The following is a 24,683-nucleotide window of genomic DNA, read 5'->3' as shown; positions in this document are numbered from 1 at the left end:
AAACTAGCGCTTGAGAAAGTCACCCATCTGGTTAAAATAATTGTGTTAATGACTTCATATGCATTCAGGTTTAATGATTCCATATACTACTGTAATCTGACGCTACATAGGGTGAGATATCCTTTTTTCCTGGTATTTTTTTCCATACGTGCACAAGAATCGAAGGAACATTTCTGAACCAATGAATGGGTAACACAATAAATATCCCAAAGAATACGTGATTGCCAACAAACAACATACAAAGCGCCCTTCCATTGGTTTTCTAATCATCTGCATCCAAGGTACAAGGAAAAAAACACCCACCCAGCACTGACGTGTATTAGCGAGGTCTTCTGTGATGACGTGTCTCTAGTGCTCTCTTTTCGGTGAGAAGTGGCAGGCCGGTGGCAGTCGAACTGTACTGATCCACCTCGCAAGGACTGTAAAACAACGGGATCTGGGCTGCGATCACCATGGCTAGTAAGTTTACAGCGGACTTGTGTCTTTTTCATAATATAATAATAAATCTGGTTGATTATATTAAATATTTTAAAGCCAATTAAAGCAGTTTATAAATCCTTTCATGTCTTGGTCCGTTAGCGTTGTAGACTAGCTTGTTAGATAGCTAGCATCAACGTTTACTCTTCCTTTCAACGAAGGTTTAGCCAGTTAATGTTAGTTTTAGGGAGAGAACATACTGCATTTTCTCCCTCTCTAGTTATATTTGAAGTCGGTAATAAGTCTCACATGAAACGAGTTGAATGAAGATTGTGCGTTTTAGCCACCCATTTCCAGCAACCGGTCTAAGAAGGATAATTCAAAGGCAATCCAAATCAAACGTCAGCTTTAGGGTTTCAGTGCTAGCTAGCATTTTAGCTAAGTGGCTCTGTAATCCAAGCGACGAAGCGGCAGCTTACTACCACTAGAAATTAGACAGTTGCTAGAATTAGTAAACCTATTTACCTGTGCAGGGTATAATTTATGTTCAGTCGAATAACCAACTAGCTGAGGCTTTTGTTCATTTAAAGGGTTGCCAGCTAGCTAGTCAGCTAATTACGATGGCTAGTTAGCCATCAACTGCCCTCCCTCCGTTGTCCACCCATCTAATAGTTTCTCGGCTGTTTGGAAGGTTACATTGTAGATACAAATGTATTCATTCAAGCTGATATATTTTTGTTATAGTATTTTACGTAACTAGTCAGCGTTTGTACGAGACCTTAATGATGACGTTGCAATACAAAACCCGTGGGCAAGTTCGTACAGAAGTCCCAAGTACTACTCACCCTAAAGCCACGTCTACTTACGTTAAATCTCAGTCAGTGCTAATGTTAGCTAATCGATGTACCTTTATGTGAGGTCCTGTTAGTAACTTAATAATATGATTAAGATACTATTAAGTAACATTCAATTTTTATTTTCTTACAGTTAAATTTCTGGAGGTGATAAAACCGTTTTGTGCGGTTCTGCCTGAGATCCAAAAGCCAGAACGAAAGGTAAAGTCAGTTGTTTTAACCAATGGAACCCTCCTGAGTGTTTTCTTTTATAGTTATTGTACACTCACTTAATACATCGTTATTGTTTTCAATGTCCTGCAGATTCAGTTCAGAGAGAAAGTACTATGGACTGCAATTACACTTTTCATTTTCCTGGTGTGCTGTCAGGTAAGCTGTTTATTGTTGAACATTTTGTGATGTTTGTGCCCATGTTTGTCTCTTGTGGCAAAGATACATTTTGGCATAGAATTTGTCTGACTTACTGATGTGGTTTTCTCAGATTCCTCTCTTTGGCATCATGTCATCTGACTCTGCTGACCCTTTTTACTGGATGAGAGTAATTCTGGCCTCCAACAGAGGTGTGTATCATTTGTTTAGACACTTGTATGCAAATTTGATTATGTTTTTCGAGTCAACACAAGTTGCTGAAAGGCTTACTAAATTGGGTTGTTTTTAATCTTGTTCCATGATAAGGCACACTGATGGAGCTGGGTATCTCGCCCATTGTCACTTCCGGGCTCATCATGCAGCTTCTAGCTGGGGCAAAGATCATTGAGGTCGGAGACACCCCCAAGGACAGAGCACTCTTCAATGGCGCTCAGAAGCGTGAGTCATTACTAACACATCATGACCTGAATAACAACAGCAACACTTAATGCAATTCAGGCCATAAGACAATTGCTTGCAGTGTTGTTCAGTACACCTAACTATTGCTGTGTTGCTGTTCCACAGTGTTCGGTATGATCATCACCATTGGCCAGGCTATCGTGTACGTGATGACGGGGATGTATGGAGACCCCTCTGAGATGGGCGCTGGCATCTGCTTGCTGATCATCATCCAGGTGGGTCTTGTCCCCCGCTCCTACCCTGTGGTTAGCATCAAGCCAATCACTGCCCCAATCCCCCCCAAGCTTAACAGGGAGCTCTAATCAAGGGGCAGTTAATAAATAAAGGGCTGGAATTTTATCTCTGCTGATTGGTCTTTACCAGGAGAAGAGTAGCGATTGAATCTGGCAGTGGCTTTGTTCTTATTACTATGCTAATTCAAAATGTATCTCCCTTTTCTTGTAGCTGTTTGTGGCAGGACTCATCGTTCTTCTGCTGGACGAGCTGCTGCAGAAGGGGTATGGACTCGGCTCTGGTATTTCTCTCTTCATCGCCACCAACATCTGCGAGACCATCGTTTGGAAAGCCTTCAGCCCTACCACTGTCAACACTGGCAGAGGTAAAACATTTCTTCATGTACATCAATGAAAAAAAATTACATTTGGTGTAAGAATCTTAAAAATCGATATATATATATATATATATATATATATATATATATATATATAAACATATGCTTCTTACACCAGTAGTATTCAGTAGTGTTTTTTTTTTTTTAGCTGTAAATTGGTAGTGATTTGCAGAAATGACTCACTTCATAGTGAAAGCAACATTGTTACTTTTATCCTTTCTGTATGAGAACATCAGTAAGATGATGATGATGAATAGTTCAACAACAGCTGATGTTATACAACAAGTCTAAAGAAATAAATCAGACTTCATTTGGGAAGGACTTGCAGTTTGCAACACCTTACACTGCGTATGTTTTTGTTTTTTGGTCAGTCTTTGTCATATAACCATTTCTTTACTCTTTCACAGTAAAGATAAGAATAGTTAATAAGTTATGGCTGATAGAGCAAATGTTCACAACCTGCTCTGACTGAGTCGGTAAATTTGTCTGAATAGCTGACATCGTTTTTTTTTTGCATGGAAGAATGCTGCCCACAAAACTAACTTGCCTGGCATTTCTCTTAGGAACTGAGTTTGAGGGAGCCATCATTGCCCTGTTCCATCTCTTGGCTACCCGTAATGACAAAGTGCGTGCACTCAGAGAAGCCTTCTACCGCCAGAACCTGCCCAACCTCATGAACCTCATCGCCACCGTGTTCGTATTTGCTGTGGTGATATACTTCCAGGTGAGTGTAAAACAGCTCCTTGGATCATGTGTTCCCGCTGTCTGACTTAAGCAAGAGTTCAGGACCAGGAGGATCAGTTGTCTGTGGTGCTGTAGACAAAGAGAATGGAGCTTTATAACAAACGGATATTTTAGCTCACAGCTTAATGTCTGTCACTTAAAGCATTATATTCACCACACCTAACATGCAGGCCTTGTATGATGTAAAGTGCTGTGCCTAACCTGTCCTCACAGTGAATTGAGTTTGCAAGGCTAAATCCATTTTTATTTGCTCTTCATCAGGGCTTCAGAGTCGACCTGCCCATCAAGTCTGCCCGCTACCGTGGCCAGTACAACACTTACCCCATCAAGCTCTTCTACACCTCCAACATTCCCATCATCCTGCAGTCTGCCCTTGTGTCCAACCTCTATGTCATCTCTCAGATGCTGTCTACTCGTTTCAGTGGAAACTTCCTGGTTAACTTGCTTGGAACCTGGTCTGTAAGTAACAAGTTGGAACATATTTCTGTCATATTGATGTGTCACTACATCAGGAAGAGGAACAGGAATGCAGATGCACCGTTTGTAGAAATCTAATCACATACCATAATGGCCTAGTGCAGTGGTCCCCAAACTTTTTCATAACCCTTTGACGATAAGAAAAAAAGATTCATCAATCGGTGAAACTTGAATATTGTATCAGTTAAAATGTTTTGTATTTTATTTCATTAGAGCTTTTGTTGGTCGGATCAAATGCGGTTTTTACTCCTCAAATACATTCATTACAAGCTGATATGCTGTAAGAGCACTGCCATTCTTAATTGACCAGTAGTTTAGTCACTGTATTGGTTTTTATACTCTTAACCGTTGCCCCTCCACACCTGGAGGAAAGGACTCAGTTTGGCAGCAATTGGAGAGATTGCCTTTTGGAATTCATTAGTTATCTAACTTAGTTGTGAATGCAGTTCAAGTCTACAGACCCAAGTAAAGCACAGGCAGCGAGGCTCAGTCACAACTCAGTCATGTGCTTAAATGAGGTTGGCCTTAAGCTACATCATGCACTTGGCATCAAGTTCTTATTTTCCTTCCTTTCTTTCCTCCCAAAAGGACACTTCTACTGGAGGACCTGCACGAGCCTATCCTGTTGGTGGTTTGTGCTACTACCTCTCTCCCCCGGAGTCATTTGGCTCTGTTCTGGATGACCCTGTCCACGCAATGATCTACATCGTCTTCATGCTTGGTTCATGCGCGTTCTTCTCCAAGACCTGGATTGAGGTGTCTGGATCATCTGCTAAAGATGTAAGTTCAACCCAGTGGTTTATGTATGATTAGTGTTCTTGTCATTTCATGTGTAGTTAGTGTAACCATGAAAAGCGGTGTCATAAAGCCTGTTGTTTTTTGTTTGGTTTCAAACAGGTGGCTAAACAGTTGAAGGAACAGCAGATGGTGATGAGGGGACACAGAGAGACATCCATGGTGCATGAGCTCAACAGGTATGTGGCTGCATGTGTAGTTCTGCAACTGTTTTCATCAAAGTACTGATGCATATCCAAACAGGCTGTGTTTTTATGTAGTAGCACCTTTTCATGTAAGTGAAGTTTCTTGATGGCTGCTAAATGTGCACAATGCTCTCTTCCAGGTACATCCCCACAGCGGCTGCCTTTGGTGGCCTCTGTATCGGTGGGCTGTCAGTCATGGCTGACTTCCTTGGAGCAATCGGTTCTGGAACTGGAATTTTACTGGCGGTCACCATCATATACCAGTACTTTGAGATCTTCGTTAAAGAGCAGAGTGAAGTTGGCAGCATGGGAGCTTTACTCTTCTAAGAAATCCTTCTGCCATTACACCAGACAGACACAACCTCCATTCTCTCAAGTTATTTTTTTTGTAATGTTATGTTATTATTTTTCATGCACAATCAAATGTTTTGCTTCCTGGATGCATCCATTTTGGCATCTGTATTTTTTCGTTCCCAGTAGCCCTAAGGGCTGAAGTGCGGACTGAACATCTCTGGGAAAGAATGACTCCATGTCATCCCAGAATTCAGAATGGGTAGTGGACCCGTTCAACTGCTTGTCAGAACACCGATCCTCCACCTCTCACTCTGTCTGGCCAGTGTTCCATCTGCTGGGCTTTTAAATCAAGCAAGTAATGGTGGGATGTCTGACTCAAAATCCTGTGGGGTGAATTGTGTAACTCGCTCAAAAGCAGGCCAACATGCATTATGTAAACCAACATGTCATATCAGTGTATATGCTTGTATGATCAGTTATCAATGTCCAAACTAAGGAAACCTTTAGTTATTCCACTGTAAATAAAGAAATCTTTTTGAGAGGATGCTGGAGGTTTTTTGTTCTCTCACACCTGTCTGTGTGACACTGGCTTGTACACCTGACTGCTCTGTATTTGCTGGGAAGAGACTGCCATGTTCATACGGTCTTATTTCACCCTTAGTTTTGTATGAGGCAGGGGTCTCTGAGCCATTACCTAGGGTCAGATTTGAAGAAAGAGCATATTGTGTGCTAGGTGTGTACTGTCCCTTTGCTGGATTAGAGATACTGGCTCAGCTGTAAGGTTCATTTCAGGTTTTTCTTTTTTTTAATTAGGTGTTCCATGCTAGTCTTAGCAAGGGCACAGGGACTGCCCTTCATATGGTCCAGGTAAAGGGAAGTGTTTGTCTGTCATGGTCTCTCCCAGACTGAACTGCTACAGAAACTGCCTGATTTGGGGTGGATATGGGTGGGCTTGTTTGGGAAGAAAAGAGGATATACCTGATTTTTACGTTCTGTTTTGAACATTGTATTAAAGAAGAAAGTTTTTTGCCAAATCTTTGAAAGTTTCCCCTTTTTTGTAGGCTACATAGGAGTCCGAAAAATACCCTATGCTATTCTGAACAAATGCACCAATTGCAACAAACTGTCAATAAATCCTTAATAAAACTCTGGTTGTCATGGAAGATCTGTAAAATACGTCTATATCCGTTTTAGTGCCGAATATGCCATTGCATAATTTGACATGGCGGCTACTTCGAATGTCTCCATAACCAGGAATAAGAAACATAATATGTCTCCGTCAACGTGTCGTGATGCTAAAGTAGACTTGTTTGATTTACTCAAGTAACTTTCTTATTTCACGAAATCCCTTTAACGGACTATTAATTAACAAAAAGGGACAACGAAGTTCTCTGCTAAATGTTTTAGGTTGCCAATGGACTACCATTACCAATACACAACATTTAAACAGGCATTGCACCGAACATAACTGCATTTCTGGTCCGCATGACAACGTCATCCGAATGCGCTGGGAGCAGAGTTCATATGGTTGATAGGTGATAGGTAAGGCGTGTTTTAATACTTGAGCCGGTTTTCCTAAAATACAAGACAAGACGGAGTCGTTGTTGGGAATAAGCTCCCGGTCACCAACAACAGAAATGTCATTTTGCAGGCAGGAGGGTGAGTCCATAATACACCGACGAGTTGCTTTTCATTCATTTATGACGGCCAATGTCATTGAGGTAGCTAGCTAGCAAATGTTAACATTAGCCTTCTAGCTGGTAGCCAGATCATTTGACTAATCTGTGGTCTGACCCCGCTGCAAGTACGTTATTGTTAATACTTAAGTTGTCTGATCTTTAGAATACTTACGTTACTTTTCAACCTCCTTTGAGATAGTTCCTGTGCTCACGTTTTGTGGGCTGTAAGACCTAATATGGCAGGATTTTTCACCTGGTAGCCAAGCAGCTGATGGTAGCTGTGCTTCTTAGCTAGCAAGTTTTGTAACGTTAACATGAGTCACCCCTCACAGACAGTTCCGTTTGGGCGCCGCGAAATTATGTTTTTGACTGGTCATCGTGGTCCTCAGTTATCCACGTGAGGTTGAAATTTTATGATTTATTTCTGGCGCATCGTCGGTATTTATTGCTGGTCCTCTTGATTGATCTAATTTCAGTACTTACAGTTGAGGAACTGCACTTGGTCTTGCTATTTCTTGCTAGCAAAAAGGCTATTTAAATCACCTGAATATTCAGCGTCAAGTTTTGCAAACTTGTCTTTTTGGATGGCTTTAAAACGTAAAAAGTTAGTACTGTTTGGCTGTCTTCCCAATCCAGTTTGTTTCAACAGGCTTGGTTTAAATATTAACTTGTTTTTTCGTTGCTTGTAGAACTTGTAAAACCCGTGTTATTCTCTAAGAATTTCTTCGTCTAACAATATAACTGTTGTCTCAGGTAAAGACAAAATCATCTTCGTGACCAAGGAGGACCATGAAGCTCCCAGCAATGCGGAGTTGGTAGCAGATGACCCCAATGACCCTTACGAAGATCATGGTGAGTGTACGATCACGATGAATGAAATATTATAACTGCCGATATAAAATTGTCTCCTGAAGTTGATTTAAATAATATGGTGTGTAGTTATATAAAGTACTATAAGTTGTTGTTTTCCACCTCAGAGATTTATGATCAATGTTGTATGCTTTTGTCAGGCTTGATACTACCAAATGGTGATATCAACTGGAACTGCCCCTGTCTGGGCGGCATGGCCAGTGGACCCTGTGGAACCCAGTTCAAAGAAGCCTTCTCGTGTTTCCACTACAGCAAAGAGGAGGTGAAGGGCTCAGAGTGTGTGGACAACTTCCGCAACATGCAAGACTGCATGCAGAGGTACCCAGAGCTTTACCCTCAAGATGATGACAATGAACCTCCCAAAGAGACCGCAGCGCCAGATGAATCTGCCTCAAATGACCCCACTACTGATAAAGACTCTGCCTCTGATGCCCCAGCTGAATCTACACCAACCTCGGAGGAAACACCAACAGCAAGCCTGCCCACAAGCTAATGCGATACGCACTAAAACTGTACTGTGCCTGTCCAGTGCGAATCAGTGTGTATAAGACGAAGACTGTGCTGGGGGAGAAATCACACCAGAGCACTTGTTGGGGACAATCCAGACAGGAGTGCTGGAACTTGGTCTTTGTCGTGCTAGACACAAAAAGACTCTTAGCTGTGGGTTAAAATTTCTGTTTTCCCTCCCTTGAGATAATCATTTGGGGTCCAGAAATGCATGTCAGAAATAAACAAGGTTGATGTGCACTTAAGGCTTCTAGAAATACTGTTAACCACATAAACATGTTGTGGGTAATATTGGGGGGTAGTTTATCCCATGAGTGAATGATTCTTATGCAAAAGGATGCCAGTGCTCTTGTTAGTGCTATTACAGATTGACTGGTGCTCAGTAGTTACACAGGTGACTGTGTATCCAGCTTTTACTGTTACTTTTGATTGTGCAATTCATCATGTATGTATCAGTGTTGTGAAGATTTTTTATTCTGTTGTGAGGGGCAACCAATACCAGGTTAACCAATATTGAGATCTCTCATACACTACACAAATGTCCATGCTTACAACATATAGAGTAGTTGTTCACTTTCCCTCCATCAGAAAATGACATACATACTGAGCATGTGGATCCTGTAAGCCCAACACCTTGAAGATTTCCCGATTCTCCAGCCAGGAACACCATCGGTCATGTCAAACCAGCTCATGAACAGAATCATCATGAGTGGTGTGGCAGTGAAGAACCGACAGGGACTTTTCCACAATTTTGTTCCAGTGCTCAAGTCATTGCTTCACTGCTTTCATGCAAAGCCTTAATGAAGTGTCCTCCCCTTTAAGTCATTTGAAATTAAACAATCAAAAACTACGTTTTACTTATTGTTTTTTTCAACATTATGGTGTAATATTCAGAAGTCCTCATGGCCCTGGCAATTTCTCTGGCATTGATGTTGAATAGTACCTACAAGAGTACAAATATTCAGGTGAATGTGGAAAGGAAGATGATAAAATTGCTTTTCAACATAGATCGAGGTACATTTATTTTGGTTAAGTTAAGTCTAGAGAACAAGTCTGGTGCATGATTCTAAAAATGCAGAGATACAGCATTAACACTTGTAATATAATTAGTTTGATCTTTAAAATAATGTCCAGGAATGTTAAATGAATGTAACCTATATATATATCCTATTGGAACAGTACTGTTGAAGGACAATCTATAAGGCAACAAAGCAACCTATAGAAGTGTTTTATGCTAGGCATTTCTTTTAACATTACTACTGAAGTTATATGTAATGGTAATTTACCTCAATTCCAGCAGTGAAAAAAGTTCTATCTTCACAGCATATTTACAGCTTTCTGAGTGTTTCATGGCTTGCAAATAGGGAAGCTGTACTTGCTCACCGAATGTTTTTACAGTTGTGTGTACATGTCGTACAGATCACATATTATTAAGTACCTTAATATTGTTTCATTGCTTTTTTTGGTTACATTGTGGACATGTATTTTGGGAAAATCTCTAGTTAATCTCTAGTTAATTATCCTAGATTAAACGTGTATTTTCATGTGACAAGCAACAAGCCACCAGTATGTGGACTGCTCAGTTTCCCAACTGTCATTGAGCCAGCAATGATGAGGCTTTCAACTTCAAAATCAAATACCAGAGTCCTTCTAAAAATGGTGGTGCCTGCACAAACAGAATGTGATAAAAAAAATCCCCAAAAATGGCATTGTGCAGCCTAGGAAACCCTTAATTAAGGAGTGCTCAGAATTATTAGATCTGCTTCTGTCATTAACATAGGTTAAAAGGTACCACTACAAAAAAAAACTCAGCCTGTGGAGGACAGGGGACTGTTAGACTGAGAAGACGATCCAAGGCTAGTCTTTTTAGCCTCAGTTGAAGTGAGTCTGTTCCATTGGTTAAATTCCATATAGCCTCACCCCTGAGCAACTGTTGCTTGCGTGTCCTACTGCAACTTGCAGGAAGAGCCAAGAAGGAACTGAATGTCAGCGTGCTCGGCCATGCAAACCGGAAACTCAAGTGACCACAGTGCACCTGGCAAATGGCTTTTGTGTGTCCTGTGGAATGAACTCTGCCTTAGAGGCAGCCTTGTCGAAGTCCCTCTGCCACATGATGCCCTAACATTGGCGTCCAGGGAACCACCAAACTCTGCATGGTCACCAGCAAACGTCCAGACTCCACCTCCTCAGGACCGGCTAGAAGGTATTCTATTCCTGAAAATTGAATGGCAGAATGTCAGTCCCTGTAATGCTGAGATTTTATTGCTGTTTGCATAGAAAGTCTTTGTAATTAGTTTAATGTACAACACTCCTTTGAGGTAATTCAGCTAGGGTGTTGGCTTGATGAGCTGTTTTTGACCATTCTTGTTAAACTAACCAAAACTTATGATTATGGGGGGGGGGGGGGTTCACCATGTTTATTTGTAATGTTTTAACCAAGAGCTTTCCCAAGCATAGCTCAGAGCTCTGTGGCACTTTGTATGAGGGAGCACCCATGGTTTTCTGCTTTCCTGTGCATACATCACTTCTATCATATTTTCAACCAGCAAATATGTCTGCTGCTTCCAGACATAGTACAATGGGCGAAGATTAAAGAGAAAAAAAGAAGAGGCTTTAACCTGGATTGAGGATGGGACAAGTGCACCCTCTGCTGGTCCATGACAGTGGGTAGATGCTGTGTGTGCCCTGAGAAACCGACACCTTTCCTGAGCGCAAGACCTTCCTGACTTTGACCAGCACAACAGCATGGCTCCCTTTGTCGTGGGCTGACAGGACGCTGGCTTTTATTGCTGTGATAACCAGAGGTAAACACACATGTGAAGTCACCGCAAACCATATCCTCTTCTATATTACCAATTTTTATAGAAACACATTGTGTCTATATGTTATTGTGAGCGAACAAGTCACTGACAATGTAAGTGTATACAATAGGAGGAGATTTCAATGAGGTGTTCTCTTACCATATGCATGTTTTGTCTTGCATAAATCAGCCACACCTCTTAGTTTCCTGTCTTTGCAATTGCATTTTCCTGAGAAGAACATAGGCATTAGTCCCATTCAGTGAACTAATCTCTTTCAGGTAGACATGAATAGAAACCAAATAGTGACCTTAAGGACATCCAAGTTATCAGTTTTCCAATAGCTGTTGATTTATAGGTTATAATGTAATAATAATGCTCACCAACCTGTATAGTACAAGGCCGACACTGCCAGCTCTTTGGGCCATGTTCTTTCATCTTCATTTGACAATACGTGGAGCAGGTCAGGGATCTTTCCTCCAATAGGAATATGATACAGCTTATCACTGTTTTAGCGGAGGGAAATGGAAAGGGGTCAGTTCATGAAACTTTATTTTCAAAGAAATATCTATGGCATCATGACATAAGAAAAAAGACTGACCTGTCAATGCAGTGTCCAGTGAGGGCATCACACTTAAGAGAGCAAGCACAAGGTTTACACCCCTCTGGGCCAAAAGCCCAGTACCCAGGGAGACACTGATTGCAGCTTGTGCCTCCTACGCCGGTCTTGCAGTGACACTGCCCACTTCTGGGATGGCAGCCGGGTGCCTGTTCTTTAGACTGTGGAGGAATCGATCCAACAGGATCACACCAGCAACCTGAGAAAGACAGAGCAACACATGAGGTATGGATTTACTGACAGACATCAATTCACGACTTGCGCTCTTCAGTGGTGCCTTGTATGTTTGTTTTTGTAGTTTTCACTTTCACCAGCAGAGGGAGTCAGACTGTTAGTTCAAATGAGGATTTCGGACTTCAGAAAGCCACGAGTCAGTAAACATCACAACAATGTTCTATGTATTAACAGAGGATCTTTTCATTTGTTCTTCTCACATACTTACGTGTACAGGCGTGGGGAGAGGTCGTTGACATTGCTGGGTGGCGATGGTATCCTGGGCGACAACGCTGGCACCGCCGGCCCACTGTGTTGTGCTGACAGTTGTCACAAACCCCTCCGCTTGTTCCCCCTGTGGACAGCCACACTCGCTGCGAGAAGTGGCAATTCTCTGCGTGCCCATGACACTCACACTCTGAAAGCACACCAGCAAACAAACAATGTGGAGTGAGAAAAATTAAGGACAAGAGTGCAGGTAAAAATGTGTCCTCCATGTCTCTTTGATGGCATCGTGGATCTAGGCATGGATGGCGGTTATCAAGACAGGCTACTTACTCTGGCAGGGGTTTGGCTGCCCGCTGCTCCCATTGGCGGGCCTCCAGAGCCGGTCGTTATAGAGGGGAGCGCACCTTTCACAGTGCTCTCCCGCCGTGTGGTGAGAGCACACACACCTGCCAGCCACCTGTCATGAAGAGGGGGCCAAGCAAGCAAACAGAATCACAGAGGGAACCCCCACACACACACAGAACTATCATGCCACGTCAACAAAATGACACATTCACATACTCTCCACTGAGGGATATAATCTAAAGGGCTGACAGGACTCTCTTACCATGCCTTCTGGAGGGAGCTGGTCTGTGTCTTGGTGTGTGGGCAGACACTGCTCCGCATGCCCGTGACAGAGGCAGGTTCCCCGGGCCAGCAGAGAGTAGATGGCATAGGTAGCTGGCTCAGAGGGGGCTGAACGGCGCTTGGTGGCCACAGAGAAGACGCCAGGTAGGGTCTCTGGGTTACTGTGGTCCCTGGAGGAGTGGGGGGGAGGCCCAGCACAAACCTGAGGCTTCAAGAGCCTGATGCGTAAGTTGGTGAGTGTAAGTAAGGCTAGGCCCTCCGGACTGTAAGGGTCGTCCACCTCTCTGCCTTTGCCTATTGAGCGAAATATAACCTGTGAAAAACACAAGGGGGCAAACACATAGTCAAAAACACAACACCTGTATTTACACCCTCCACCCTATATTTATATTCTCTTTTAGTCACCTAGAAAACTAGTAATAACTATGTTCACAAAATGAGACACGCCGCCTATTCTGCCTGTCTCAAACTGAATGAGAATGACTTTTTCTATACTAATATTTTCGTCTCCCCATTAATGTAAAATAACTTGTGAACCTGTCAAATGTGATGCTCCTCACCTCCCCTCCACTGCAGGGCTTAGCGCTGGAGTAACGGGATGTGCACAGTGACCCTGGGTGACTTGTATCGTCAGCAAGGGCAAACGCAGAGCTGCAGTTCAAGGCGAAGAACTTCAGCGTCTGCCAGGACTGACCAAAGTCTATGGAACGTTCCAGAACCATGGATGCTGGCCGAGGGGAGCGAAAGAGCATGACAAGGTGGGTCAGGCAGACCTGGCTATCCAGGTCCAGACGAATCTCCTCCTCTTGGCCCTGCTCAGCCGCAGACTCCCACCAGGTGTCTGGGTGCAGGAAGGGGTCGTCGGCCATCTCTGCAGGTGAGTGTGTTTCATCAGAGCAGGGATGCTGGAAGGGAGAGCACGACTCCCGAGACCCATTCCTGCAGCAGCTTGTGAGTGTGTGGAGGACTCTGCCAGTAGCCAGGTTCCCCACTGGAGGACTGCAAGCATGACCCATACACCTGGAGGCCGTGAAGTGAGGGGACGACACTAGGAAGAGCATAGAAACAATCTGATATATGGTATGTCTGCCATGATTTGTATCTGTTTTGTAGTGTTTTGCAGTGAAACAAGATGCAACATGGTCATAGGACGCACTCTCTGCCGATCCTGGCATGAAATGCCAGCTGGATTTTATTATTCAAGGGACACACAGACTGAGCAGCCACAAAGGAAACAATGCAAGTATGGAGCTCAGGTTGTCCCACTCTAATAATATCAGGCCAGGTGGGGGTTCATGGCAGTGTATTGAAGTTATCAATTAGGTAACTCGACCTTTGGCGATGCCACTGCTTGCCCAAATAATAGGAGATACTACTCAGACAACTTCCGTGCGATGACAAGCTCTATTTACGCCACTAAAACAGTGCCCATTATTTCGCTGAATTCCGTAACAACATTATGTAACAGCCAGTGAATGGGGCACGCGATTGACTCAGTAATCAGTTTAGGGTTTGTAGCCTCAATATTCGGGGTCGGAACAGCACCCGTCAAAAGTTAATTATATTTTTTACGGGTCCATGCAACACAGCTTAGAGAGAGACTATACTGTCAGGTGTAATTATTCAAAACGAAGATAAAGATTTTGAGCTGAGCACGTTTCAATTCTGACCATGATCCTGCGAAAATGTCTCTCACCTGTCCTGCAGTGCACATCCAGAAACAGGAGCCCGATCCAGAAGAATGGCTGCATCCTGGAAAGGAGACGCAGTGCCAGTGCTTTCATTCTTGGAAGTTCTGTGGCTGGAATTAATGTCCTGACTCAAGAACTATTCACTGTCAGCCGGAGACACCTACCACTACGAACTTCAACACAAGCACATCCGAAATTAAAAGTTAAATATTGAACACGGGAATGAAGCCGAATGTTGCGAATAAGGTCAACCAACTAAAATACCACCGCATTATTTAATAACATAGTCGTCAGGCGATCGCATGAATACTTCTTTGCTGGTGAATTATTGACAAAAGTTGAATCAAAAATCATTCGGTAAAAGTAGACAGGGTAGCCTACTCGATGCACCTGTCCGAGATGGTAGGCATCAGCCTTTAAATGAAAATGACTGGCGCGCGTTTATATCATTACACTAGCCGTCATATCGACCAGACAACGGCCGTTGGTCCTTCACGGGTTCAAACATATTATCATAAAACGTCGATATCAACAATGGACATGACAGATGTTACCCGAGTCCCTTTGTATTGTTCCTCCTCTGTTGTCGCACTCGCTCCAAACGCGAAGTACTGCGTTGAAGCCTTCGAATGCCTGCCCCCCTAAAATAAAATCACAACCGACAAGGTAAATGAGCATCCAATGTGCCTCAGTGCCCCGCAGCGGGTAATGACAGTAATGCAGCAAATGCAACAAAAACGTATGGAACCGTAAGTGATTGCACGAAGGGCATTGAAGAACTGCTGGTTACTTTGTAGCCTCACTCTTTTTCGTGAGAGATCGTATGAAAACAAGACAGATGAGGGCTGGTACAAGGAATTAATGCGAAACAGGTGCTGTGAACATACCAGACCGCGCCAACTTCCTCAAGTGCTAACTTGGGTTGTTAATAGGGTAGGAAATACGTTTATTTAAGCGTAATTCTTGGTAAAGCCTCAGCATTAATCTATTAAGGCGGATTGATGACCAATTTAAAATGCACAGTGTAATGAGAGAGCAGTTGGGGATGCCCAGGATAGTTTATACTGTCATGGTGGGCCAGGAGGGCTATCTGCCCATTGCAGGGGGATTCCCAAGCGTAACCTCTGTTTCAAAGCCAGTCAGCAACTGATACTCGGCTTGAGGTCCAATAAGTGGACATTGAGTTACTTATTTTGTCTTTCAATGGCAGACTTAGCCTATTTACAACTTTTATCTGTTTGAGGTTGTGGCTATATTTAGTAACTGTTGATACTCTCATAACAGTGATCTTTCTCAAGGTTTTTCCAACTTGCTACAGTGGCCTATAACCCTTGTCATTTCAAGCAATTTGTTGGACCATGAGACCTTCACTGCATTGGCGAGATGGATAGAAGGGGTGACAGAATGATTACAACCGTAGTTCAAATTAAATTCTTGTATTTTTATAACGAGTCTAGCAACCCCCCTCCCCTCAGGGTTTTTAGCTGTAGGGGTGAAATACAAGATGCAGATTTTTGTAACCACACATCTCACTGTGGTACCCAACAGTAAACATGTGCACAGTGCTTGAAATATTCAAGTGCAATTTAAAGCCACATAGCACCTTTAAAGGCAGTTTAATTCATGAAAGGGGTAGAATTAAACAACTGCATCCAAGCTTTTTTAGTACATTTTCATGGCTTATAATCAAAACAACAGGGCACAGAATACTGAAGTGAAAGCAGATTTGACATTTGGCACCAAATTAACTTATTTTCAGGCCAATTTCATTATTGGTACACAGTGTCTCTTTTAAAGTTAAACAGGTCCTACTGCTCATGTCCTAGTTTGAACTGTTTTTTTTTTTCTTCACCAGAACCTTTTTATTTGTCATTTTAAACCTTTCTGTCGTGACACTAGGTTGAGAGTAATTCAACTCAGTATGGTTGATGGAGACTCTTCAATCATGGTTGATAAATGGTCCACATTTGATGAATGAGGGAAATAAAGCTTCAGAGGGATTTGGCAACCAGTTGACAGGTGTGAAAACAGACCAAAAGTAGTACATTTCCAAGGGTTAACAATCTGTTGGATATTTCTTAGCACATTAATTCCTCTACTTTCTACCATCTAAGTCGTTGGTAGCCAGTTGTCCCGTTTCCTCCATGTTTGATTACATTTTAATGTCTTTTCATGTCTTTATCTGGTCTCCATTAAGACCCCAGACCCCTGTCTTCCCTCCCCCCCACACTATCTGTGTTTTATTTTCATTTCCCTCTTCAGACTCCAACTCCCACCCTGCTGTCTGGCCGCTCTCCAGACCATAAACCATTCTGAGGGCTCTCCTTCATCTTCAAACATCACTGTTCTTTTTTCTCTCCTCCCTGCTCCATCTTGCAAAACTGGAAAAAATCTGTCATAAATATTATTATGATTGTGTTAATCCAGTTTATGGGAATTAGGTCCTTGCTAATAATAGTTGCTATGTGCAGATGTGTGTGGGCCAGCTGCTTAGCTCTCTCTTTGAGATTTACGAAAAAGCATGAGATTTAAAGACTGTTAGAGCTTTTGATTTTCTATCAAAGGAGCTCCATTTTCTGCAGAATTCAAAATGTATGTGAGGGATATCTCTCACAGGCTATGGTCGCACAGGCCTTCCCCCATGTGTGCTCTCCTGTACAAAAGGGTTGTGATAATAAAATACATGCCCTCTGCCCTTCTATCAGCTGTGTTGAGTTTAGTTAGGAATGTACAGTTATTGTGCATTCTGCTCTGCTGGACGTCACTGCATTGCTGTTTGCATTAAAATGATATCCTCTGCCATGTTAAAAAAGACAACATCTATTACAGTGGCTGTGTAGAGTAAAGGACAACTTAATACCTCTGTACAGCTAATGAGCTCTGACCCTTGGCACCCTTTCATACTGAACAATCCAGTCCTCTAAACAGAAAGAAGTGGCTTAAGTAGGACGTACACCAAGAGTTAAACCATGCCCTTACCAAAAAGAGAAACGGATATGACCCGTAAAATAGTGATTTATGGCTTTTATGAAACGAGACCTAAATCTCACATATCCCCGAAGTTGTAGTAAATCTAGCTGTGGTTTGAAAATTCACAGCTTAATGCTGATATATGGGTGTTCACCAGCAAGTGCTTGTAAGGCCCAGAGCAACGGGAAGAGCTGTAAAGCATTTTTAGAGCTGCCAGCAAAACAGGTCAGCTCTGTTTGTCTTCTCTTTCCGGCTCGATATTTGAAACACATGGAGGACTTTTAATTGACCTGATGTTAACTGTCAGTAATCTAATCAGCGGTGAAGAGGAGGTGGACCAATCCTGAGAATTGTAACTAACCTTTGAGAGTGATGTGTCAAAGGCTACAGCCAGGGCCAATGGGGGAAAAACAAGGAAGCCCCCTCCTTCAGTTCGATGTGAAAATAGAGATGGACATTATGTTAGTGGATGTTTTATGTTTTATGCTGGTGTTGCCCCCTGCGCTCTCTGTCTGCTGATCATGCTCCCCTGCAGAAAGGTGAAATAACAGCAAGCCAGTTTGAGCAAAGGTCACCTGCCTACCGGATGACCTCGTCTCTAATTGCTTATGACAGGACAGTCAGGAAATTAACTTTGAGTTATTATGACCACCGCGCGACAGCGCTACGGCGGTCATATAGGTTTAATCAGAGTTTTTTTTTCTGTTTGCCGTTTTTCTGTCAACGATTCCCGGGACACTGAAACACCGGGGTGCACGAAATTTGGCGGGCATGTAGCCCCACTAGATTAACGTGGAACTATTGATTTTCGTTTTGATCCGTTGCACCCCCGTCGGACTGGAGCCCTTTTAAAGAGGGTGGGGCGATTCAGTTTTCTGTGAATAAGTCGAAAACTGTAGGGCCTAGGAGGACCAAATTTTTTTTGTATGTTGGTCTTAAGAGGCCACGTCAACCATTCCACTACCACTTATTTCATGTATAGCGCCACCTAGTTACAAATGAAAAAGCAAAAATGGAGTGTTGTAAAAAATGTTAATTGTAAGTTTACAAGGTCAGAACTGCACGAAATCGGAGGTGTGGGATCATTATGACATCTTCTGACTGCACGTTAAGTTTCGTGGAATTCCATTCACAGGGGGGCATGCAATAAATTGATTGAAATGGTTGTACACCAACTGGCCTGTAGGTGGCACGACACAGTTTTCTTCGAGAACCGTAGGGCCTTGGAGGGCCAAATTGTTCTTGTATGTTTGTGTTAAGGGGCCATGTCAACCCATACCATAACCAGTCATTACATGTATAGCGCCACCCAGTTAAAAATTAAAAAGCAAAAATTTGGTTTTTTAATCGCATATATGTCAAAGTGCTCGAAAAATTACCAAATTTGCCAAGGACATCAAGCCTGTAACCGTCCATCTTCGGTAGAGTTTTTGTCCATGGATGGAGCAAAACGGCTCTGTAGCACCCCCTAGAACATTGCAAAAAAACCTGTGCATCGGGGTTATTTTGGCGTAGCTTGACGGAATTCGGTACACGTCTTCATCATGCTTGGACGCACCAAAAAGTCTCTTGACGCCATGGTGGCAGGTCCACAGGAAGTCAGCAATTTTGAGTGGAAGATGCGTTTTGACGGCGTTTGCACACCTCACATCTGATCGAACTCCTCCGACAAATTTAATGGTAACACCTTGAAATGTGGTCAAGTTACTCTTCAGCCATGGGCGACTAAAAGTTATAGAAGATTTTCTCATTAGTCGGAAGGTGTGGGCGTGGCAGACCCTCAAACTTTGCCAACTTGCCAGTGCTTGCCACAAAACACAAAGTCTCTTATAACTCTTGCGAACATTGTTTGATCCAGAGAAAATGTCTTAGGTTGGACACTGGCCCGAACCCATACATATGCCTGTACATATGCCTGACTGATATCACCTATAGCGCCACCTGTTGGTGGTTGGAAACTTCACTTTGTTTCCACACCTCTTTATGTGACATGTTTTAACAAACTACATTGCAAAAGAAAAATATACCAAAACAATCCACAAAAAAGTAGTACACAAAACATTACATTACCAAATCATCAAAATCTATCACAAATATTTCCTTTAATACATGAAAATGAAACACAAACCAATTTACACACACAAAACACATAAAAACACACAAACACACTGACAACCATGACTCATTCTGTGCCAAAACCTACTGAACAGTTCGGCGGTCATATTTTGTAACGCTTTGCATTACGTCTAGTTTTTTAGAGATTTAGTTTGGGCTAGGGTGAGTGTTGTGTTCCTGTTGTGTAACATTTCAGATATGCCATTGTGTTTGTTACAAAAGATGTCCTTGTTTAATTTTATTCATGTGTGTCTATGTGCTGAAATAATATTCTGTAGGTTTAATATCTTATCCTGAGGTTTAATGTACTTGACTCAATTAAAAGTACATAAGTACATTGCCGTTTGTGAAGACTTGTGGTAAAAATATGGGTAAACATAGGTTTCATATTTACAACTTTCAGACATTGAAAGACAAAAGAAAATCATTGTCATTCACTGTCAGATGCCAATTGTTTTCTTTGCCTGTTGATAACAGAGTTCAGATAAAATAAGCAAAACCCTAGCAGCCTATGCTATGAAATGTTTGCCGTTAACATTTCATCTGCTCATAAACAACCTATGATCTACTGTGACTGGGGCTGAGTATTTTACTAATTTACCACATTAGTTTTGTGGTTAGTCTGTCTTTTGATATTGTCGATGCCATTTGTTAAAAGAGAACAGTCTCTGGTTCTGTCTCATAACATCAGCCCTGTCGTATGCACGCCTGAAAGAGAAGGCTGGAATAGTGTATATGTGTGTGTGTGTGTGTGTGTGTGTGTGTGTGTGTGTGTGTGTGTGTGTGTGTGTGTGTGTGTTTGTGTGTGTGTGTGTGTGCGTGTGTTGCAGTGTTTACATTTCTGTGAGGATTTGTCTGTGTTCAGTCCATCACATAGCATAGAAATGTATCCTTGCATGTGTGTGAGCAAACACTGTAGAAGCTGTGTGGGTCTGTGTGTGAATACATAGGAAATGACTTTAGTTGTGGGTAATGGGTTTAAATTGCATTGAGTGCTTTTGATCTGAGAGAATGAATGACACAGATTACGCTGTCAGAGCGGGGATTGATAGAGGCCAGATGAAACTTTGTGACAGACAAGAGCCCATGTAGAACAGATGGAAGGATTGCCAAGCAGTGTGGGAGAACATGCCATACCATAGTGGTTGTGTGTGATTCTGTTTCTTGAATGTAAGTAGAACATACTTGAATGTATGTTGCTGTATGCATATGGGCTTGCATGTAAGTGTCTGTGTGTGTGTGTGTGTGTGTGTGCATGTGTGTGTGCATGTGTGTGTTTGAAGGAGTAAGAGTGATCACGCAAGGCAGGTTACTTCCACAAGCATGCAAGCATGAACTGCGGCTACATGTGTGCGTGTTGGGGTTTATGGCAGCGTGCATATGTTTGTGTGTGAAGGTAGTCCACATTTCTAAACACTTGCACATGTTCAAAGGCACTAAATCCTTTTAATTTCTATATTATTAGCCCTTAATAAGATGGAATGAGAGGAATTTTAAGACGAGACGTTTTGATTGAAGAGGTTTGTGCTGACTGGCATTGCCATATTTTCACTGAAGCAGCTGAAACCACACTTAATACGTTCCAGGACTTGAACTGCCTATCCATACTGACCTCATGCGCACACGAATAACACATGCCAGCACAGATCATTCAAAGATGTAGTTTTGTTTAATAAGAGGAGGATAAAACCATATTATTTTAGGAATCATTAATAAAACCCACACTGAAGTTTTGTCAGTCTCTCTAGTAATGCTATACTCCTCAGAGGGGTAAGAGGTAGTGTTTCAATGTTACCTAGTCAATCGAGAAAAAGCTGAAAAACCTCCTCTATTTCCACTGCTTTTTATATCCAGCCAACAAAGAAAGATGTTTTAGACTGATTTGGTTTAACAGGTCAAAGCATTAAATGACGTTCAGCTGTGAACATTAATGTAGTCTTCACTGTTTGATATGATGCACAGATAGAATACAAGATCTACTTGCAGGACTTGAGTGAATTTGTCAAAATCTTTATTTTTAAATGCGTCAATTGACCCAACCTACTAATATGCATGTCTCTCTCTTCCTATTTGTCTCTCGCGCAGACGATCAGACGTAAACACCCAACAAACATTCACAGGGGAGATCACTCAGGGCATCCCCTGTTTGTAGAGGTGCTCTTTATGACCTTGTGTTTTCAGATCTTCACCTTTAATGTGACATTTGGTCCCCCCTCTTAAAGCCCAGGAGAGAGACAGAGCCAGACCAAATGAGCAGGGGAAACCAGATGCGGCTTTTTGTGGGGGCAGGCAGACAGGGGTCCCCCTCTCGTCTCCCTCACCTTGTCTAACCATGTCCTCCCTTAACTCTTCATGACCAGCCATTAAAGCCTCCCCTTTTATGAGCATGCCATGTGCCCACCTGTGACTTGACCCGACCCAAGAAGGCGACTTCAATGTCCTGAGAGCCACGGGGCCGCTAGCTATTCCCTGCACTGCCGAATCTGTTTTACGCTAGAAACCAACACCCTGTTTCCACAGCTTGCCTATAGGTTTCTGCCAGTCAGTTTGTCATAAAACAGCATCCACTATGCTTCATCCTGTTAACAGTGCATGCGTTGCTTTAATGTTGTATACCTTTCAGCTGTTAAACGGAATGTATTAATATATTATTATGTTTTCTGCGTTAGGGCAATGTTTCACCTGCTGACAGGCCACTCTGTGGCTTTCTCTAATATCCCTGGGAAGTCATAATAGTTCTTAAAGAGGTATCAAGTTACCAGTTTGAAAGATCTGTCCAGATGCTTTGACCAAATATCATGTCTAGTGTTGTATTTTGTAAATATTTTTTCAGTGTGGTCTCTATCTGTTTCATTACTGTTGCAGATGTCAAGTAGATTTAACGCTATCAAACAGATGACTAAGTTAGGTTTAATTATAACCACCGTAAATAACAGCCTTGGTAATGATGGTTCCATTTCTAAGACTTCAGGATACAGTGCACATGCTTATTATGAAATAATATAGGCTTGCACAATAATTGTGCATAATTGGTTCCCTATGCATCTAAGTTTCTATACCTGAACAACCCTGCATTAGTTTGCTGCCAGATTTGTGTTGTTGTGAATGCTCATGTACTAACAAGGCGGATCACAATTCACAGAGCTGAACCCAACATTGCTATATATCTGCTGACCAAGTACAAGCTGTGTCAGATGATACACACTTTCACAGAGGATGTGTGAAGAGATGTATGGCAGCTTCTTTCATGGCACTGTTCCTTGAGGCCCCCTTTAACAGTGTGACACTGTGGAGGGGAGCCGGCCTGCATGTGATCACACAGACCCACATCTAGGCATCGTGAGCGGCTAAAGTTAGAAACACATGCTGCTCTCATTACTGTAAAATAGGAGTCCCACTCAAGCAGGCGTGACCCCCACAACCACCCAGCGCAGTAAAAGCAGAGGGAGGAATCGGGGGAGAGTGGGGGGCATGGAGAATTGTGTGTGTGTGTGTGTGTGTGTGTGGCGGGGGGTTATGTGTGTTTGCTAAAGAGTACTTAGATGGGTTCTGATGGAGCGTATTCATAGGTGGGGGTGGCGGTGAGCTAATTTGATTGCTCTGTGGTTGATGGTGATCCAGCTGCCAGAGATGGAGGTGGCGGTTTGCACTGGAACTGAATGTGAGGACAAAAGGAGAACCAAGGGACTCCAGAGGGTGGATCAAAGCTGTGTGACAACCATATTAGATTTTAATCAGGCTCCAATAAGCCTTCTGGTGGGCTCGCCAAAATCACATCTGTCAAACAAAAACCCAAGTGACGAGGTAGCAGATACATGGTGCACAAAGGCCAGATTCATGTCGGCTCACCAGAGCTTGAAGATCAAGACGGCCAAGTCTTCAGACCACCATCCAGCCAGAGTATCAAGAGGCTGTCCAGAATCATGCTTTGGCCGCAGTACAAAGGCCACTTTCAAACCGACATAGTGTCAGTGTAGTTAGACACCTGCCAATGGTTAATGGCTAATGGGGTGCCCAGGGAATGGGTTGTTTGAATTTGTAAGGCAGAGATTTTGAATAATGTCATCAACACTTAGTTACTTCCTACTGCCAATCGCCCCTACAAAGTCAATTCCCCAAGGTTGAGGTATACAGAGGAGAAATGATTATCTTTCAGTAGGGACAGAGGCATTAGTAATGTTCAAACTTTAGTTTTTGGTGCTGATGTGTGCGCATATTTGTGTGTTTGCATGTGTGCATGACTGTTTACAAGACAGACAGATCTAATTAAGGAAGGGAGAAAGCAGCTTGTGCCAGCTTAGATGTTGTTTGCACACCACTTACATGCCAGTGGTTGTTTCTTTCACTTTAAGATAATAGACTAAGGCACTATTACTTAAGGCTCAAATTCCTCCACATATTTTCCCCACAACCACTAGAGGTTTTGGTTAACCACTATTACGTCTTTAAGCAAGTCATACAACCGTATGTGACATAAAATCTTGGTTGAAGGCTATGTAAAAGTAGAGCACAGTTTGTCTGACAGCAGTTGTACTACTGCCTAACTCTTATACTGAAATGGACCTTGTATGGTGCTGCTGAACTTTCTGCTGGAACCTCTCAAGAAAATCAGCTCCCTGCCAAAGCAGCCAAAATTATTCACCAACAAGTTAGAATAGTAGCACCATACGGATGTAATTTTCACATTCTAACTCTGTGATTTTTTTTGTCTCTGCCTGAGTGAGCCCATTTGGAAAACCTTTGACCAAGTCCACATGTCTCTGGCCTTTTAATTCAACTCCTTCACCATGTGTCTCCCCCCGCTGTCTCTCTAGCCCCTCAGTAATGGTCTCACTGTCTCTTTGCTTTTAGTATGTAACTGCTGACGTGAACCAAAGGCCATGTGAAGTCCAAAGGCATGCCATTGCTCTTAAGTTCTGAACTTCACTCGGATGCTGAGCTTCGCGTGGTGGTGTTTACAAATGACACGTGAGTTCAGACACATGAAATAAGTCATGAACGCTTGGCCAGGCAGATGTTGGCTGTGGCAGAGGGTTCACGCAAACTGGCGGGGGGCTTCAGGTGTGTAATGACTGTAATCTCCCATGGGAACCAAGGGGATACCTCAACCCTGTGACCCAGGAGTGTGGGGATCCCTCTTGAGCCTCTCATGGGTCAGTGGT

General features: G+C 42.8%; 3 protein-coding genes across 3 annotated transcripts; 2 read left to right on the top strand and 1 right to left on the bottom strand.

Annotated features, from left to right (window-relative positions):
• The first annotated feature begins 364 nt into the window (after window positions 1–364).
• sec61a1a (SEC61 translocon subunit alpha 1a) lies at window positions 365–6,350 on the top strand. The gene is made up of 12 exons (XM_080846826.1): window positions 365–459; window positions 1,405–1,472; window positions 1,575–1,640; window positions 1,753–1,831; window positions 1,947–2,078; window positions 2,205–2,314; window positions 2,544–2,697; window positions 3,273–3,433; window positions 3,715–3,912; window positions 4,519–4,710; window positions 4,828–4,904; window positions 5,051–6,350. The coding sequence occupies exons 1-12, from the start codon at window positions 453–455 to the stop codon at window positions 5,235–5,237; spliced, it is 1,431 nt and encodes a 476-aa protein (XP_080702952.1). The 5' UTR covers window positions 365–452; the 3' UTR covers window positions 5,238–6,350.
• A 380-nt stretch (window positions 6,351–6,730) lies between these two features.
• chchd4a (coiled-coil-helix-coiled-coil-helix domain containing 4a) lies at window positions 6,731–9,110 on the top strand. The gene is made up of 3 exons (XM_080846349.1): window positions 6,731–6,863; window positions 7,637–7,735; window positions 7,894–9,110. The coding sequence occupies exons 1-3, from the start codon at window positions 6,842–6,844 to the stop codon at window positions 8,244–8,246; spliced, it is 474 nt and encodes a 157-aa protein (XP_080702475.1). The 5' UTR covers window positions 6,731–6,841; the 3' UTR covers window positions 8,247–9,110.
• Window positions 9,111–10,337: 1,227 nt separating this feature from the next.
• Window positions 10,338–14,543, bottom strand: LOC308371441 (netrin-4; the record flags this gene model as incomplete). Its single annotated transcript, XM_080846341.1, has 10 exons — window positions 14,442–14,543; window positions 13,306–13,793; window positions 12,726–13,058; window positions 12,449–12,575; window positions 12,120–12,308; window positions 11,660–11,876; window positions 11,446–11,564; window positions 11,221–11,289; window positions 10,879–11,049; window positions 10,338–10,474 (listed from the first exon to the last, which is right to left on the bottom strand). Exons 1-10 carry the CDS (start codon window positions 14,527–14,529, stop codon window positions 10,338–10,340), a joined length of 1,938 nt encoding a protein of 645 aa, XP_080702467.1. The 5' UTR covers window positions 14,530–14,543.
• Window positions 14,544–24,683: the final 10,140 nt, after the last annotated feature.

This window comes from Sprattus sprattus, assembly GCF_963457725.1.
Source record: "Sprattus sprattus genome assembly, chromosome: 10".
Lineage (NCBI taxonomy): Eukaryota > Metazoa > Chordata > Actinopteri > Clupeiformes > Clupeidae > Sprattus > Sprattus sprattus.
This window is presented reverse-complemented; position numbering and strand designations above follow the sequence as displayed.